Source organism: Pleurodeles waltl, chromosome 2_1, assembly GCF_031143425.1.
Source record: "Pleurodeles waltl isolate 20211129_DDA chromosome 2_1, aPleWal1.hap1.20221129, whole genome shotgun sequence".
Lineage (NCBI taxonomy): Eukaryota > Metazoa > Chordata > Amphibia > Caudata > Salamandridae > Pleurodeles > Pleurodeles waltl.
The window spans coordinates 350,867,058-350,885,802 of record NC_090438.1 but is presented as its reverse complement, the minus strand read 5'-3'; the positions used below and the strand labels follow the sequence as shown (position 1 = coordinate 350,885,802).

At 45.4% G+C, this 18,745-nt stretch overlaps 1 protein-coding gene across 2 annotated transcripts in view; it reads left to right on the top strand.

Moving 5' to 3' along the window:
* The window catches only part of BRWD3 (bromodomain and WD repeat domain containing 3), a 993,456-nt gene that overhangs the window by 300,657 nt on the left and 674,054 nt on the right, over window positions 1-18,745 (top strand). For both annotated transcript variants that reach the window (XM_069212579.1, XM_069212580.1), the window contains exon 24: window positions 1,204-1,308. In XM_069212579.1, coding sequence (XP_069068680.1) covers window positions 1,204-1,308 — 105 coding nt within the window. The remainder of the gene's footprint in view (window positions 1-1,203; window positions 1,309-18,745) is intronic.

Sequence of the window (18,745 nt, the reverse complement as noted above, 5' to 3'; positions counted from 1 at the left end):
ACAAAACTTAGTTGTAAGAAGGGTTTTTGTAACTATTGCTGTGGAAGTCAAGGGCTATACTTCCACCATAGGGACTACTTGCATTGAGTCCTGAAGAGGCACTTGAAGATCTTGCATAGCATGTGCAGGATGAAGGAGGAGGAGAATGTGATGACATTGTTTTATGATACTGTAGAAAGTTTTTTGTTGAGGGTTATTCAGAGGTTTCTGGCACAATCAGGGTTGGTGTAGGGCCGAGCTTTGAGGGCCACCATGAGGAGTCCCATGAGGAGTTATTGATTTTGAAGATCAGCAACTCCGTCTTGTTGGTGTTGAGCTTCAGGCAGTTCTCCTTCATCCAGTCTGCAACCCTGGTCGTGTAAGTTATTCCCGGTGTTGGTGGGGTCTTGAGAGAGGGAGCGGATGAGCTCCTGCTGTTGGCGTAGGAGATGATTTTGAGAGGATCTTGAGTTGATTTTGAGCCCGATGTTAGCTGGTGGAGTCAAATTGATGTTGGCTAGGGTAGGGCTGAAAGACGATCCCTGTAGGACTCCACAGATGATTTCCTTAAGTCCAGAGGTGAAAGAAGAGAGGCGTACTCTTTGGGTTCGTCCTGTGAGAAAGGAGGTCCTTGGTTTCCAGTGTGGTTTAGGTGTGGTGGAGTTGGGAAATGACCCTGTGGTTTGAGATGGTGTTGAATGCTATGGGATGAAGTAATTAACAAATTGTATTGTGTTCAGTGTTGGGGTGAGCCTTTTGAAGCACGCCTTAAAAAGTCTTGAAAAATCTTTCTACTTTCTCAAACAGAACACTAGACGGCCGGAATGTGTTTGGCTGTGACTGCACAATAACAAGTCAATTCTTTCAACCTGATAATATTTTCTGTGCTCTTCAAATGGATTTAGCTTGGCTTATAAAGAATTGTCTGACACATGCTTGCTGAATGTATATGTTGTAGAATCCAATGACATCACACCCCCACAGTAACAGAGAAACAGATAGAGCATTTTAGCAGCACAGAAAATGCAAAACTCCACTAGCACTGCCAGCTTTGCATGCTGATTAAGTGTCTTGAAATAGTTATATTGTTTAGAACTGTTTTAAAATACAATTTTCCCTAACTGTTTGATTGTAAGGCTTTCCTCAAGTACGTTCATATACCTTAAAGCATACTGAACGCAACTAAATGTGTTTCATTGTTTCCTTCTGTTTGCTGTCTTAAAGAAACTGTCTGTAGAGGGGGAGACCAGTGAAGAATGGTTGCCTCCACAGTGGATTTTGGACACCACTCCTCGTCGTTCACCATTTGTCCCACAGATGGGTGATGAGGTAAATGTTCAGACTAAGCTTTTTCTTTCAGTTAAAAAGCCTACACCTTTGAAACTAAATATTGATCATGCTAGAAAGACCGTGGCTATTAAACAATTTTGTTAATAGATGATTTTTGGATGATGTTCTGTAGCCCTGTTAGCAACAGAAACATTTATACAGGAATCATCATTATTCATCATCTCTCAAAACAAGGTCTGGAAAGTGGTCATATTAAATTTCAAAAACAACAATGTAGGAATACATTTGATGGAAAGTCTGTTTTATAAATGTAATAATTATGTTAAGGTGCAACTGCAAAGCTTTTTATCCGTTTACTCAATGTTCTTGTTTCCCTTGTATATGGTATGAGTTAACCGAATTTACATCAGTCCTATTTTATCTCCGCAGCAAGTGTTTCTTGTTGCCCTTTTTTTCATTTGGTACAACTGTACTTGGTTTTTATTCTTGATTCTCAGGCTTCCTCATGTGTTTTGTGGCTCCTTCTTCGTCAGTCGACACCATTCTGTCAGACATTTTCTGCGACACTTCTCCTGGGCAATTATTTAATCCACTTACCTCAATGAAGTTAAAAGTTTGTGCAAGTAATCAGTATATGAGCGATGTAGGAAATTGGCTCTGTATATACTATCTCAAAGTGAGAGATAGTGTGCACAAAGTCCAAGGGTTCCCCTTAGAGGTTGATAGTGGCAAAATTAGATAGTATTAATGCTCTATTTTGTGGTAGTTTGGTCGTGCAGTAGGCTTATCAGAGGGTAGTGTTAAGCATTTGTTGTGCACACACACACAGGCAATAAATGAGGAACACACACTCATAGATTTAACTCCAGGCCAATAGTTTTTATATTGAAAAATATATTTTCTTAATTTATTTTAGAACCACAAGATTCAAATTTGAGGTAAGCACATCAAGTGCAAGGTACTTCACACAGATAAGTATAGAACTTTGATTTAAACCAGTAGTACACACAGTTTTAGTTAAAATGGCAAATAGCTATTTTAAAAGTGGACAATGCACAAATCAACAGAGTGTAGAGCACCTGGGGGGGAAAGCACACAAGCCCACAAAACACACCCTCAGCGGCACAGGGGCGGCTGTGTGCAGTAGGCAAAGTAGGCGTCTGGTTTGCTATAGAAAGCAATGAAGGGACCTGGGGGTCACTTAGGCAATGCAGGCAGGGCAAAGAGGGGCTTCTCGGGCCAGCCACCGACTGAGCTAGGATGAGGGCCGTCTGCTGGTCACTGCTACACTGGTAGGTGGTTCCTCTCGGTCCTGGGGGCTGTGGGTACAGTGCTTGGTCCAGGCGTCTGGTTCCTTTGTTACCTGGCAGTCGCTGTCAGGGGGAGCCTCTGGGTCCTCTCTGCAGGCGTCGCTGTGGGAGGTCGACTTAGGATGTCCATGTCGTTGGGGTCGCCTGGGAGTCCTCTCTGCAGTGTTGGTTCTCCTGAACTCGAGCTGGGGGCATTGGGTGCAGAGTGTGAAGTCTCACGCTTCCGGCGGGAAGAGAGAGTCTCTTTAAAAGTTGCTTCTTTGTTGCAGAGTTGTTGCAGGTTCTGAACAGTGCGCTGTTCTGAGGAGTTTCTTGGTCCTTTAGGTTCAGGGCAGTCCTCTGAGTCCTCAGAGGTTGCTGGTCCCCGTCGGATGCATCGCTGTGCAGTTTCTTTGAGTCTGGAGACAGGCCTGTAGGGCTGGGGCCAAGTCAGTTGATGTCTCCGTTGTCTCTGCGGGGCTTTCAAGTCAGCAGTCCTTCTTTCTTCAGGTTGCAGGAATCTGATTTCCTGGGTTCAGGGTCGCCTCTAAATTCTGAATTTAGGGGTGTGTTTACGTCTTGGGGGCAGTAGCCAATGGCTACTGTCCTTGGGGGTGGCTACACCCTCCTTGTGCCTTCTCCCAGAGGGGAGGGGGGGCACATCCCTATTTCTATTGGGGGAATCCTCCAAAACCAAGATGGAGGATTTCTAAAGGCAGGGGTCATCTCTGCTCATGGCACCTTAGGGGCTGTCCTGACTGGTGGGTGACTCCTCCTTGTTTTTCTCATTGTCTCCTCTGGACTTGCCACCAAAAGTGGGGGCTGTGTCCAGGGGGCGGGCATCTCCACTAGCTGGAGTGCCCTGAGGCATTGTAACATGAAGCCTGAGCCTTTGAGGCTCACTGCTAGGTGTTAAAGTTCCTGCAGGGGGGAGGTGTTAAGCACCTCCACCCAGTGCAGGCTTTGTTTCTGGCCTCAGAAAGCACAAAGGCTCTCATCCCAGGGGGTCAGAAACTCGTCTCAGTGGCAGGCTGGCGCAGACCAGCCAGTCCTGCACTGAAGGATTGGGTAAAATACAGGGGTCTGTGTGCATTTTTTAATAAATCCAGCACTGGCATCAGTACAATCTCAAAATAGAGCATTAGAATTATCTAATTTTGCCACTATCTTACCTCTAAGGGGAACCCTGGGACTCTGTGCACACTATCTCTTACTTTGAGATCGTATATAAAGAGCCAACTTCCGACATTGGTGGATCAGGGGTGGGGTCTAAGACTTTGCATTTGCTGGACTACTCAGCCAATACCTGATCACACGACTAAATTCCAATTTTTTTTATTAGAAACTGATTTTTGAAATTTGAGCTATTTTTCTAAATTTTTAAAAGTCCTTCTAGGGCCTTCTGTAAGTCCATCTTAGCATTTCTGTTAGAGTTTAAAATATTGTAAAAATTTGGATTTACGTTCTAGAAATAGTTTTTAGATTCTTAAAGTTATCCCAACTTTTAAAGAAATGTCTAGCACAGATGAGATGGTGGTGGAACCCAACCTCACCCCTTAACTGCATCTAGGGATGTCAGACTTAAGGACTCTCTCTAAGCTAAAAAATATAAGAACTGGGTCCAACCCAACCAAAGGTAAACTCCAGGAGCTTTTGGTAGAATGCAAAGGACCACCCGTCTGAGGATAAACTTACAAAGGTGGAAGCTAGTGACCAGGAGGATGATTCCCTCCCTTCTGTCCTAGTTAGGGAGAACAGGGTCCCTCAAATCCTGACTCCACAAGTGATAGTCAGAGATACTGGTTCTTCCACAGGGGAGACCAGTAACTCTGGAAGCATTGAGGGCAGCCTCAATGAAGATGACCTCCTGTTAGCCAGGATGGCCAAAAGATTGGCTTTGGAGAGACAGCTCCTAGCCATAGAGAGGGAAAGACAAGAGATGGGTTTAGCTCCCATCAATGGTGGCAGCAACATAAATAGGGTCAGAGAGAATACTGACATGCTAAAAATCCCCAAAGAGATTGTAACATATGAGGATAATGATATCACCAACTGGTTCACAGCTTTTGAGAGGGCTTGTGCAACCAGAAAAGTAAACAAATCTCACTGGGGTGCTCTCCTTTTGGGAAATGTTCACTGGAAAGTGTAGGGATAGACTCCTGGTACTCTCTGGTAAAGATGCAGAATCCTATGGCCTCATGAAGGCTACCCTGATTGAGGGCTTTGGATTCTTAACTGAGGAGTACAGGATTAGATTCAGGGGGGCTCAAAAATTCCTCGAGCCAGACCTGGGTTGATTTTGTTGACTTCTCAGTCAAAACACTAGATGGTTGGATTAATGGCAGTGGTGTAAATGATTATGATGGGCTGTATAACTTGTTTATGAAAGAACATCTTTTAACCCCTTAGCTGCTGGGCCATTCTGAATTCAGCAAGGGGTCATTTGTGTAGATCCTACAAGGTTTTCCTACAGAAAATAACAGCTGAAATAAAAACACATTGAAATTGAGCTGAAAACAACAGCCATTTTTCTTTAAGGGGATATATAGGGCTTGTAGGTTCCCCAAGAACCCTAGGTATCCAGAGCCAATAAATGAGCTGCACCCTGCAGTTGGTTTTCATTCTATACTGGGTATACAGCAATTCATTTGCTGAAATATGAAGAGTGGAAAATAGGTATCAGGAAAACCTTTGCATTTCCAAAATGGGCTCAAGATAAGGTTTTGAGGAGCAGTGGTTATTGGCACATCTCTGAATTCCGGGGTGCCCATACTAGCATGTGAATTGCAGGGCATTTCTCAAATAGACCATTTTTTACACACTCTCTTGTATTTGGAAGGTAAAAATGTAGAGAAAGATAAGGGGCAATAAGACTTGTTTTGCTATTCTATGTTCCCCCAAGTCTCCCGATAAAAATGATACCACACTTGTGTTGGAAGGCCTAGCGCCCGCGACAGGAAATGCCCCAAAACACAACGTGGACACATCCCATTTTTTGACAGAAAACAGAGTTGTTTTTTGCAGTGTGCCTACCTGTAGATTTTGGCCTCTAGCTCAGCCGGCACCTAGGGAAACCTACCAAACCTGTGCATTTTTTAAAACTAGAGACCTAGGGGAATCCAAGATGGAGTGACTTGTGGGGCTCTGACCAGGTTCTGTTACCCAGAATTCTTTGCAAACCTCAAAATGTGGCTAAAAAAACACGTTTTCCTCACATTTCGGTGACAGAAAGTTGTGGAATCTGAGAGGAGCCACAAATTTCCTTCCGCCCAGCGTTCCCCCAAGTCTCCCAATAAAAATGATACCTCACTTGTGTGGGTAGGCCTAGCGCCCACAACAGGAAATGCCACCAAACACAACGTGGACACATCACATTTTTTCATAGAAAACAGTGCCTACCTGTGGATTTTGGCCTCTAGCTCAGCCGGCACCTGGGGAAACCTAGCAAACCAGCGCATTTTTGAAAACTAGAAACCCAGGGGAATCCAAGATGAGGTGACTTGTGGGGCTCTGACCAGGTTCTGTTACCCAGAACCCTTTGCAAACATCAACATTTGGCCAAAAAAACACTTTCCTCTCATTTCGGTGACAGAAAGTTCTGGAATCTGAGAGGAGCCACAAATTTCCTTCCATCCAGCATTCCCCCTAGTCTCCTGATAAAAATGGTACCTCACTTGTGTGGGTAGGCCTGGTGCCCGCGACAGGAATAGATCACACAGCGGTCAATGTTGGTCCTTACATGAGGCAGCTGTTGACCCTGGGGTGATCCATTCTTGACGCAGGCACTAGGTGTAGGCACTCAAGTGGGGAAGTGTTTTTATCAGGACAGGTGAGGAATCACTGGGTGGTAGGAATTTTGTGGATCCCAGCATATTCCTGTAGTTTGTGTGACAGAAATGCGAGAAAAATAGAGTTTTTAATCAACATTTCAGCTTTGCAGGGTATTCTGGGTAAGAAAACTTTGGGGAGTCCACACAAGTCACACCTCTGTGTACTCCCCCGAATGTCTAGTTTCCAGAAATGTTTGGGTTTAGTGTGTTTCTCTATATGGCCGCCGAACCCAGGACCAAAAACACAGGTGCCTGCCTTACAAAACCAGTTTGTTTTGCGACAGATAATTTTGATGTCTCCACAATACGATTTGGGCAGTGGAATATGGGGCTGAACTAAATTGTGGAGCTCCCATAGAGTACTCTCTCTCTCTGCTTGCCGCCGCATTCACCTGCTCTCTGGGTTGGGCTAACCCACTATTACCCAGTTGCACAGACTGCTTGCGAAGGGACAGCAGGACTGTCCTCATCACCTCCCTCATAATGTACTGGAAGAGGAGTTATCGAATGGGACTCCTCCGACTCAAAAATCACTCCCAGAGTCTGTGCCATTGTCCTATCCCTCAGATGCTGTCTCAGTATCTGATGTCTCAGTCTCTGATTCTATGTCAGAGCTGTCCTCTATAACCCGAGTGACGGCAGCAGTCATCCATCAAGATGCCATCTCTGCTATTGGCTAAACTGACACTAGCCTTCTTAGACAGTCACAGAATCGATGGTGTGTGTGAGATACGTGCAACAGTAGAGGCCACCTTACCTGCGCTTCTTCCCTCAATCAGCACGTTCTTTCGAGACACTCAAAAAACACCTTGTCACATACCGTTCGTCACAGTCTTTAGCACCTCCTGCGCCCAGTCCAACAATCATTATTGGTGCTCCCACTCCCTCCTCATCGGATTCTCTCATTACCATCCAGCAAAAGTGCCCTTCATCTCTCCATAGTCGCCCTCCACCCCGCACATACATTTCATTTGTATTATAGCGCAGGTAATGGCTGACTTTACTAATGTACTCAGCTATTTACATAAAATACAGATTTGCTCTTTGCAGTAGGCATATAAACCTTCTGCGCTTCTTTATGGCACTAAAACTGCCACTAGACAAGTCTGACCCTTTTGTAGCAGAAACATAATCACAATACTTACTTGACTTTTTTTATTGCTGCCTAAAAACTACAGTTGAAAAGCGTCAGTTGAAGTATGTGCATTGCTTTGAAGACGCAAGCTGCAACTGCAAGACAACTGGTGGCAAATCTACATATATATATATATATATATATATATATCACTTTTATATGTGGGTCTGGTTTTCCTGGGGGCCGATTGCAGCCCCCAGGGTAACCACACACACATTGACAAAAGTGATATATATATATGTTCGATGGCATCTGTCGCTGTAGATACGCATGTTTTGCAATAGCTCGCCATCTGGTGTTGGGCCGGAGTGTTACAAGTTGTTTTTCTTCGAAGAAGTCTTTCGAGTCACGGGACCGAGTGACTCCTCCTTTTGTCTCCATTGCGCATGGGCGTTGACTCCATCTTCGATTGTTTTTTTTCCGCCATCGGGTTCGAACGTGTTCCTGTCGCTCCGAGTTTCGGAACGGAAAGATAGCTAATTTCGGAAGATTTTCGTCGGTATTGTTGCGTTCGGGGTCGGCGTAGTTAGATTCAACACCGCGTCTAAGATCGAAGAGCTCCGGTGCCCTTCGGGGTAATTTTTTCGATCCCCCGTCGGGGCCTCGTCGGCCCGACTGCGTGCAGAAGAACGCCGATGGAACGGACCCCGTTCCGTTTCTGTCCCAAATGCCACAATAAATACCCCTATACAGACCAACACTTGGTCTGCAACCTGTGCCTGTCACCTGAGCACAGTGAAGACACCTGCGAGGCCTGTCGTGCGTTCCGGTCCCGAAAAACTCTCCGAGACCGTCGAGCCAGAAGACTTCAGATGGCGTCCGCGCCGACAGCCCACCGGGAGTTCGAGGAACAAGAAGAGGAGGGAATCTTTTCGATCCAAGAATCGGACTCCGAAGGATTCGACGATACACAAACCGTGAGTAGGACGTCGAAAACCACTCAGAAGAAGATTTACAAGGCCCAGGGGACGCCACTGCCACCAGGCCATGGCTCGACCCATAAATTCGGTGACCGACCGTCGGCACCGAAAAAGGCCCAAACAGTGCCGAGATCGTCCGACTCCGGTCGAGACACCGGCACGCAGCCTTCTCGGGACCGAGAAAGTGCTGGAGACAAGCATCGACACCGAGATACCAGTGTAGACACGGCTCGACGCCGAGACAGCGGCGCCGAAGAAGATCGACGCCGAGAGGTTTCGGCCCCGAAAAAGAAAAAAGTCACCTCAGAGCCGAAAAAAGATGCAGACAGGGTTTCGGTGCCAAAACAAACTGCAACCGACCCAGTTTCAGGCTCTTATTCAGAAGAGCACTCGCTAACCTCCCAAATGCAAAAGCATAGGTTTGAGGAGGAACTACACTCAACGGATGTAGACCATACGCAAAAGCGTATTTTCATACAGCAGGGGACAGGAAAAATAAGCACCCTTCCCCCTATTAGAAGAAAGAGAAGATTGGAGTTCCAAACTGAACAAACACCACAAACAAAAGTGGTGAAAAAAGTTACCCCACCACCCTCTCCTCCACCTGTGATTAACGTCTCACCAGCACAAACTCCATCACATTCCCCAGCTCACACCACCATGAGCCAGGGTGACCAAGATCAGGACGCATGGGACTTATACGACGCCCCAGTGTCAGATAACAGTCCGGAGGCATACCCTACGAAGCCATCTCCACCAGAGGACAGCACTGCGTATTCTCAAGTGGTGGCTAGAGCAGCACAATTTCACAATGTAAGCCTCCACTCAGAACAGGTCGAGGATGACTTTTTATTCAACACACTCTCCTCCACCCACAGCTCCTACCAAAGCCTGCCTATGCTCCCTGGTATGCTCCGGCACGCAAAAGAAATCTTTAAGGAGCCGGTCAAAAGTAGGGCAATCACACCAAGAGTGGAAAAGAAGTATAAGGCGCCTCCTACAGACCCGGCTTTCATCACTACACAGCTGCCACCAGACTCTGTCGTTGTAGGAGCAGCTAGGAAAAGGGCCAACTCCCACACATCTGGAGATGCACCACCCCCAGATAAAGAAAGCCGCAAGTTCGATGCAGCTGGTAAAAGAGTCGCAGCACAAGCTGCAAACCAGTGGCGCATCGCTAACTCCCAGGCACTACTTGCGCGCTATGACAGAGCCCATTGGGATGAGATGCAACATCTCATTGACCATCTGCCCAAGGACCTACAAAATAGGGCAAAACAAGTGGTTGAGGAGGGACAGACCATTTCCAACAACCAAATCCGCTCCTCCATGGACGCTGCAGATACAGCTGCACGGACAATTAATACATCTGTAACTATCAGAAGGCATGCATGGCTCCGAACGTCTGGATTTAAACCAGAGATTCAGCAAGCAGTTCTCAATATGCCTTTTAACGAAAAAGAACTGTTCGGTCCAGAAGTGGACACAGCGATTGAGAAACTCAAAAAAGACACGGACACTGCTAAAGCCATGGGCGCACTCTACTCCCCGCAGAGCAGAGGGAATTACAGCACATTCCGTAAAACACCCTTTAGAGGGGGGTTTCGGGGTCAGAGCACACAAGCCAGCACCTCACAGGCAACACCGTCCAGTTACCAGGGACAGTACAGAGGAGGTTTTCGGGGACAATATAGAGGAGGGCAATTCCCTAGGAATAGAGGAAAATTTCAAAGCCCCAAAACCCCTACTACTAAGCAGTGACTCACATGTCACTCACCCCCTCCACACAACACCAGTGGGGGGAAGAATAAGTCATTATTACAAAGCATGGGAGGAAATCACTACAGACACTTGGGTTCTAGCATTTATCCAACATGGTTATTGCATAGAATTTCTACAATTCCCTCCAAACATACCACCAAAAGCACAAAATTTGACAAAACATCATTCCAATCTCCTGGAGATAGAAGTGCAGGCACTATTGCAAAAGAATGCAATCGAATTAGTGCCAAACACACAAATAAACACAGGAGTTTACTCACTGTACTTTCTGATACCAAAGAAGGACAAAACGCTGAGACCAATCCTAGACCTCAGAATAGTGAACACATTCATCAAATCAGACCACTTTCACATGGTCACACTACAAGAAGTATTACCATTGCTAAAACTACACGACTACATGTCAACTTTAGACCTCAAGGACGCGTATTTCCATATACCAATACACCCATCGCACAGGAAATACCTAAGGTTTGTATTCAAAGGAATACATTACCAATTCAAGGTACTGCCTTTCGGATTAACAACCGCACCAAGAGTCTTTACCAAATGTCTAGCGGTAGTCGCTGCACACATCAGAAGGCAGCAAATACATGTGTTCCCATATCTAGACGACTGGCTAATCAAGGCCCATTCGTTAATAGAGTGCTCAAATCACACAAATCAGATCATACAAACCCTCTTCAAACTAGGGTTCACCGTCAACTTCACGAAATCCAACATTCTGCCGTGCAAGGTACAACAATACCTAGGAGCCATAATAGACACAACAAAAGGAGTAGCCACTCCAAGTCCCCAAAGAATTCAAAATTTCAACACCATCATACAACGCATGTATCCAACACAAAAGATACAAGCAAAGATGATATTACAACTCCTAGGCATGATGTCTTCATGCATAGCCATTGTCCCAAACGCAAGACTGCACATGAGGCCCTTACAACAGTGCCTAGCATCACAGTGGTCTCAAGCACAGGGTCATCTTCTAGATCTGGTGTTAATAGACCGCCAAACTTACCTCTCGCTTCTGTGGTGGAACACCATAAATTTAAACAAAGGGCGGCCTTTCCAAGACCCAGTGCCACAATACGTAATAACAACAGATGCTTCCATGACAGGGTGGGGAGCACACCTCGATCAACACAGCATACAAGGACAATGGAACGTACATCAAACAAAACTGCATATAAATCACCTAGAACTTCTAGCAGTTTTTCAAGCACTAAAAGCTTTCCAACCAATAATAGTTCACAAATACATTCTCGTCAAGACAGACAACATGACAACAATGTATTATCTAAACAAACAAGGGGGGACACACTCCACGCAGTTAAGCCTGCTAGCACAAAAAATTTGGCGTTGGGCAATTCACAACCAAATTCGCCTAATAGCACAATTTATACCAGGGATCCAAAATCAACTCGCAGACAACCTCTCTCGAGATCACCAACAGGTCCACGAATGGGAAATTCACCCCCAAATTCTAAACACCTATTTCAAACTCTGGGGAACACCTCAAATAGACTTGTTTGCGACGAAGGAGAACGCAAAATGCCAAAACTTCGCATCCAGATACCCACACAAACAGTCCCAAGGCAATGCCCTATGGATGAACTGGTCAGGGATATTTCCTTACGCTTTTTCTCCTCTCCCTCTCCTTCCTTACCTGGTAAACAAACTCAGTCAAAACAAACTCAAACTCATATTAATAGCACCAACTTGGGCAAGGCAACCCTGGTACACAACGCTGCTAGACCTATCAGTAGTACCCTGCATCAAATTGCCCAACAGGCCAGATCTGTTGACACAACACAACCAAAAGATCAGACACCCAGATCCAGCATCGCTGAATCTAGCAATCTGGCTCCTGAGATCCTAGAATTCGGGCACTTACAACTTACCCAAGAATGTATGGAAGTCATAAAGCAAGCCAGAAGGCCATCCACCAGGCACTGCTATGCAAGTAAATGGAAGAGATTTGTTTGCTACTGCCATGTTAATCAAATACAACCTTTACACACAACTCCAGAACATGTAGTGGGCTACTTGCTTCACTTACAAAAATCTAACCTGGCTTTCTCTTCCATTAAAATACACCTTGCAGCAATATCTGCATACCTGCAGACTACCTATTCAACTTCCCTATATAAGATACCAGTCATTAAAGCATTCATGGAGGGCCTTAGGAGAATTATACCACCAAGAACACCACCTGTTCCTTCATGGAACCTAAATGTTGTCCTAACTAGACTTATGGGTCCACCTTTTGAACCCATGCACTCCTGCGAAATACAGTTCCTAACCTGGAAGGTTGCATTTCTCATCGCCATTACTTCCCTAAGAAGAGTAAGCGAGATTCAGGCGTTTACAATACAAGAACCTTTTATACAACCACACAAGAATATGGTCGTCCTAAGGACTAATCCTAAATTTTTGCCAAAGGTTATTTCACCGTTCCATCTAAATCAAACAGTGGAACTTCCAGTGTTCTTTCCACAACCAGATACCGTAGCTGAAAGGGCACTACATACATTAGATGTCAAAAGAGCATTAATGTATTACATTGACAGAACAAAGAACATCAGAAAGACTAAACAACTATTTATTGCATTTAAAAAACCTCATGCAGGAAACCCAATATCAAAACAAGGTATAGCCAGATGGATAGTTAAATGCATCCAAATCTGCTACCTTAAAGCTAAACGACAGCTGCCCATTACACCAAGGGCACACTCAACCAGAAAGAAGGGTGCTACCATGGCCTTTCTAGAAAACATCCCAATGCAAGAAATATGTAAGGCAGCCACATGGTCTACGCCTCACACATTCACCAAGCACTACTGTGTAGATGTGTTATCCGCACAACAAGCCACAGTAGGTCAAGCCGTATTAAGAACATTATTTCAAACTACTTCCACTCCTACATGCTGAGCCACCGCTTTTGGGGAGATAACTGCTTACTAGTCTATGCAAAACATGCGTATCTACAGCGACAGATGCCATCGAACTGAAAATGTCACTTACCCAGTGTACATCTGTTCGTGGCATCAGTCGCTGTAGATTCGCATGTGCCCACCCGCCTCCCCGGGAGCCTGTAGCAGTTTGGAAGTTACCTTCAACTATTTGTATATGTATCATCTCAACCTTAAATAGGTACATACTTAGTCACTCCATTGCATGGGCACTATTACTACAATTCAACTCCTACCTCACCCTCTGCGGGGAAAAACAATCGAAGATGGAGTCGACGCCCATGCGCAATGGAGACAAAAGGAGGAGTCACTCGGTCCCGTGACTCGAAAGACTTCTTCGAAGAAAAACAACTTGTAACACTCCGGCCCAACACCAGATGGCGAGCTATTGCAAAACATGCGAATCTACAGCGACTGATGCCACGAACAGATGTACACTGGGTAAGTGACATTTTCAATATATATATATGTTCGGTGGCATGTGTAGCTGCAGATACACATGCTGTGCATAGTCCGCCGTCTGGTGTTGGGTCGGAGTGTTACAAGTTGTTTTTCTTCGAAGAAGTCTTTTCGAGTCACGAGACCGAGGGACTCCTCCTACTTTGGTTCCATTGCGCATGGGCGTCGACTCCATGTTAGATTGTTTTTTTTCCGCCATCGGGTTCGGACGTGTTCCTTTTCGCTCCGTGTTTCGGGTCGGAAAGTTAGTCAGAATCAACGGAAAATTTGTCGGTATTGTTTCGTTCGGTATCGGGTTAGATTAGAATCGACACCGAATCTTGAAGAGCTCCGGTAGCCCTTCGGGGTAATTTCGATCCCCCGTCGGGGCCTGGTCAGCCCCACCGCGTGCAACATCGAGACTGATGAAACGGACCCCGTTCCGATTCTGTCCTAAATGCCACAGTAAATACCCCTATACAGACCAACATTTGGTCTGTAACTTGTGCCTGTCACCCGAGCACAAAGAAGAAACGTGTGAGGCCTGTCGAGCGTTTCGGTCGAGAAAAACGCTCCGAGACCGAAGAGCCAGAAGGTTGCAGATGGCGTCCACGCCGACAGGACAACCATGGTTCGAGGAAGAGGGAGAAGAAGAAACATTCTCCATCCACGAATCCGATTCCAAAGAATTCGACGTTGAGGAAACCGTGAGTAAGACGTCGAAACAAGCATCACACAGAAAAACAGACAAAGCCCAGGGGACGCCACTGCCAACAGGCCATGGCTCAACCCATAAAGTAGGTGACCGCCCGTCGGCACCGAAAATGGGCGAGCTGGTGCCGAGATCGTCCGACTCAGGTCGAGACACAGGCACGCAGCAATCTCGGGACCGAGATACTGCCGCAGAAAAGGGTCGACACCGAGACAGCGGCACCGAAGCTGCTCGGCACAGGGATAGCGGCACCGAAGATGGTCGACACCAAGAAGGTACGACACCGAAAAAGAGAAAAATCTCTTCGGAACCGAAAACAACAAAAGACACAGTTTCGGTGCCAAAACGCTCAGCAACCAAACCGAAAGCCAGTTCCTACTCAGAGGAACAATCACTGTCCTCCCAACTTCAAAAACACAGGTTTGAGGAGGAATTACAGACAACAGCTGTAGATCACACTCAAAAGCGGATCTTTATACAAAGTGGTACAGGGAAGATCAGCACCCTTCCCCCAATCAGAAGGAAAAGGAAACTAAATTTCCAACCACAAGAAAAAACACCACAAGCAAAAGTGGTGAAGAAGGTAACTCCACCACCGGCAACTCCTATATCACCGGCACAGACTCCGTCACAATCACCAGCTCATACCACCATGAGCCAAGATGACCAGGACGCATGGGATCTCTATGACGCCCCAGTATCGGACAATAGCCCTGAGTCGTACCCCACTAAGCCCTCACCACCTGAAGACAGTACAGCGTATGCTCAGGTGGTAGCTAGGGCAGCAGAGTTTCATAACGTATCGCTACATTCAGAGCCTATCGAGGATGACTTCCTTTTTAACACCCTCTCTTCCACCCATAGCAATTATCAAAACCTTCCTATGCTCCCTGGAATACTAAGACACGCTAAACAAATCTTTAAGGAGCCAGTTAAAAGCAGAGCAATAACCCCAAGGGTGGAGAAGAAATACAAGGCACCACCCACAGACCCTGCTTTTATCACATCACAACTGACACCAGATTCAGTTGTAGGAGCAGCTCGTAAAAGAGCCAACTCGCACACATCAGGCGACGCACCACCTCCAGACAAGGAGAGCCGAAAGTTTGATGCAGCCGGGAAAAGGGTTGTAGTACAAGCTGCAAATCAGTGGCGCATCGCCAACTCGCAGGCACTCCTAGCGCGATATGACAGAGCCCATTGGGACGAGATGCAGCATCTCATCGAGCACCTCCCCAAAGAATTCCAAAAACGGGCAAAACAAGTGGTTGAAGAGGGACAAAACCTATCCAACAACCAAATCCGTTCTTCTATGGACGCAGCAGATACAGCTGCAAGAACTATAACTACTGCTGTAACAATAAGGAGGCACGCATGGCTGCGCACATCCGGCTTCAAACCTGAAATACAACAGGCAGTGCTCAATATGCCGTTCAATGAACAACAATTGTTTGGACCAGAAGTGGACACTGCAATTGAAAAATTAAAGAAGGACACTGACACAGCTAAAGCCAGGGGCACACTCTATTCCCCGCAGGGCAGAGGCACATTTGGCACATTTCGCAAAACTACTTTCAGAGGAGGGTTTTGAGGTCAAGCCACACAAGCCAGCACCTCACAAACAACACCACCTACCTACCAGGGACAGTATCAAAGGGGAGGCTTTCGGGGCCAATACAGAGGGGGCCAATTCCCAAGAAACCGGGGAAAATTTCAAGGGCCAAAAACCCCTCAAAACAAGCAGTGACTCTCAAGTCACTCAACCCCTTCACAGAACACCAGTGGGGGGAAGAATAAGCCAGTTCTACAAATCTTGGGAGGAGATAACAACAGACACTTGGGTCTTAGCAATTATCCAACATGGTTATTGCATAGAATTTCTCCAACTCCCTCCAAACGTCCCACCGAAAAAACACAAGATGTCCAAACAGCATATAGACCTTCTAGGACTAGAAGTTCAAGCATTACTGCAAAAAGACGCAATAGAATTAGTACCAGAAACACAAAAGAACACAGGAGTTTACTGTACTTTCTAATACCAAAAAAGGACAAAAGTCTGAGACCAATATTGGATCTCAGAAACACTAAACACCTACATCAAATCAGACCACTTTCACAAGACGTAATACCACTACTAAAACAGCAAGTCTACATGACAACGTTAGATCTAAAGGACGCGTATTTCCATATACCGATACATCCCGCGCACAGGAAATACCTAAGGTTCGTATTCGAAGGAATACATTACCAATTCAAAGTGTTGCCGTTCGGAATAACGACAGCACCAAGAGTCTTTACAAAATGTCTAGCAATAGTAGCTGCACATATCAGGAGGCAGCAAATACACGTGTTCCCGTACCTAGACGATTGGTTAATCAAAACCAACTCGCTAACAAAGTGTTTACACCACACAGATTATGTTATACAAACCCTTTTCAAACTGGGTTTCTCCATCAACTATGCAAAGTCACACCTTTTGCCGTGTCAAACACAGCAATACTTAGGAGCGACAATCAACACAACAAAAGGGATAGCCACTCCAAGTCCACAAAGGGTTCAAAATTTTCACAAGGTGATACAAGCTATGTATCCAACACAAAAGATACACGCAAAGATGGTCTTAAAACTCCTAGGCATGATGTCCTCCTGCATAGCCATTGTCCCAAACGCACGATTGCACATGCGGCCCTTACAACAGTGCCTAGCATCACAATGGTCACATGCACAGGGTCACCTTCTAGATCTGGTGTTGATAGACCGCCAAACGTACATCTCGCTTCTATGGTGGAACAGTACAAATTTAAACAAAGGGCGGCATTTCCAAGACCCAGTGCCACAATACGTGATAACGACAGATGCTTCCATGACAGGGTGGGGAGCACACCTCAATCAACACAGCATCCAAGGCCAATGGGACATATATCAAAGAAAGTTTCATATAAATCACCTAGAATTGTTAGCAGTATTTCTAGCGTTGAAAGCATTCCAACCAATGATAACCCACAAATACATTCTTGTCAAAACAGACAACATGACAACAATGTATTATTTAAACAAACAGGGGGGAACACACTCGACACAGTTGTGTCTCCTCACACAAAAAATATTGCATTGGGCAATTCACAACCACATTTGCCTAATAGCACAGTTTATTCCAGGGATCCAGAACCAGCTAGCAGACAATCTCTCTCGAGATCACCAACAGGTCCACGAATGGGAAATTCACCCCCAAATCCTGAACACTTACTTCCAAATTTGGGGAACACCTCAAATAGATCTATTTGCAACAAAAGAAAACGCAAAATGCCAAAACTTCGCATCCAGGTACCCACACAGGCAATCTCAGGGCAATGCTCTATGGATGAATTGGTCAGGGATATTTGCGTACGCTTTTCCCCCTCTCCCTCTCCTTCCATATCTAGTAAACAGATTGAGTCAAAACAAACTCAAACTCATACTAATAGCACCAACATGGGCAAGACAACCTTGGTATACCACACTACTAGACCTGTCAGTAGTACCTCATGTCAGACTACCCAACAGGCCAGATCTGTTAACACAACACAAACAACAGATCAGGCACCCAAACCCAGAATCGCTGAATCTAGCAATTTGGCTCCTGAAATCCTAGAATTTGGACACTTGAACCTCACACAAGAATGTATGGAGGTCATAAAACAAGCTAGAAGGCCATCCACTAGACACTGCTATGCAAGTAAATGGAAAAGATTTGTTTGTTACTGCCATAATAATCAAGTGCAACCATTGCATGCATCTCCAAAAGATGTAGTAGGATATTTACTACATCTACAAAAATCAAATCTAGCTTTCAATTCCATAAAAATACATCTCGAAGTAATATCTGCTTACCTGCAGATTACTCATTCAACTTCCCTATTTAGAATACCGGTCATTAAAGTGTTTATGGAGGGCCTAAAGAGAATAATACCACCAAGGACACCACCTGTTCCTTCATGGAACCTCAACATTGTCTTGACAAGGCTCATGGGTCCTCCTTTCGAACCCATGCATTCTTGTGAAATGCAATACTTAACGTGGAAAGTTGCATTTCTCATTGCCATTACATCTCTAAGAAGAGTAAGTGAAATTCAGGCATTTAATATACAAGAACCATTTATTCAAATACACAAAAATAAGGTAGTTCTAAGAACCAACCCAAAATTCTTACCAAAGGTCATCTCACCGTTCCACTTAAATCAAACAGTAGTATTGCCAGTGTTCTTTCCACAGCCAGACTCAATAGCTGAAAGAGCACTACATACATTAGACATCAAAAGAGCACTAATGTACTACATTGACAGAACAAAACTAATTAGGAAAACAAAACAACTATTTATTGCATTTCAAAAACCTCATACAGGAAATCCAATATCAAAA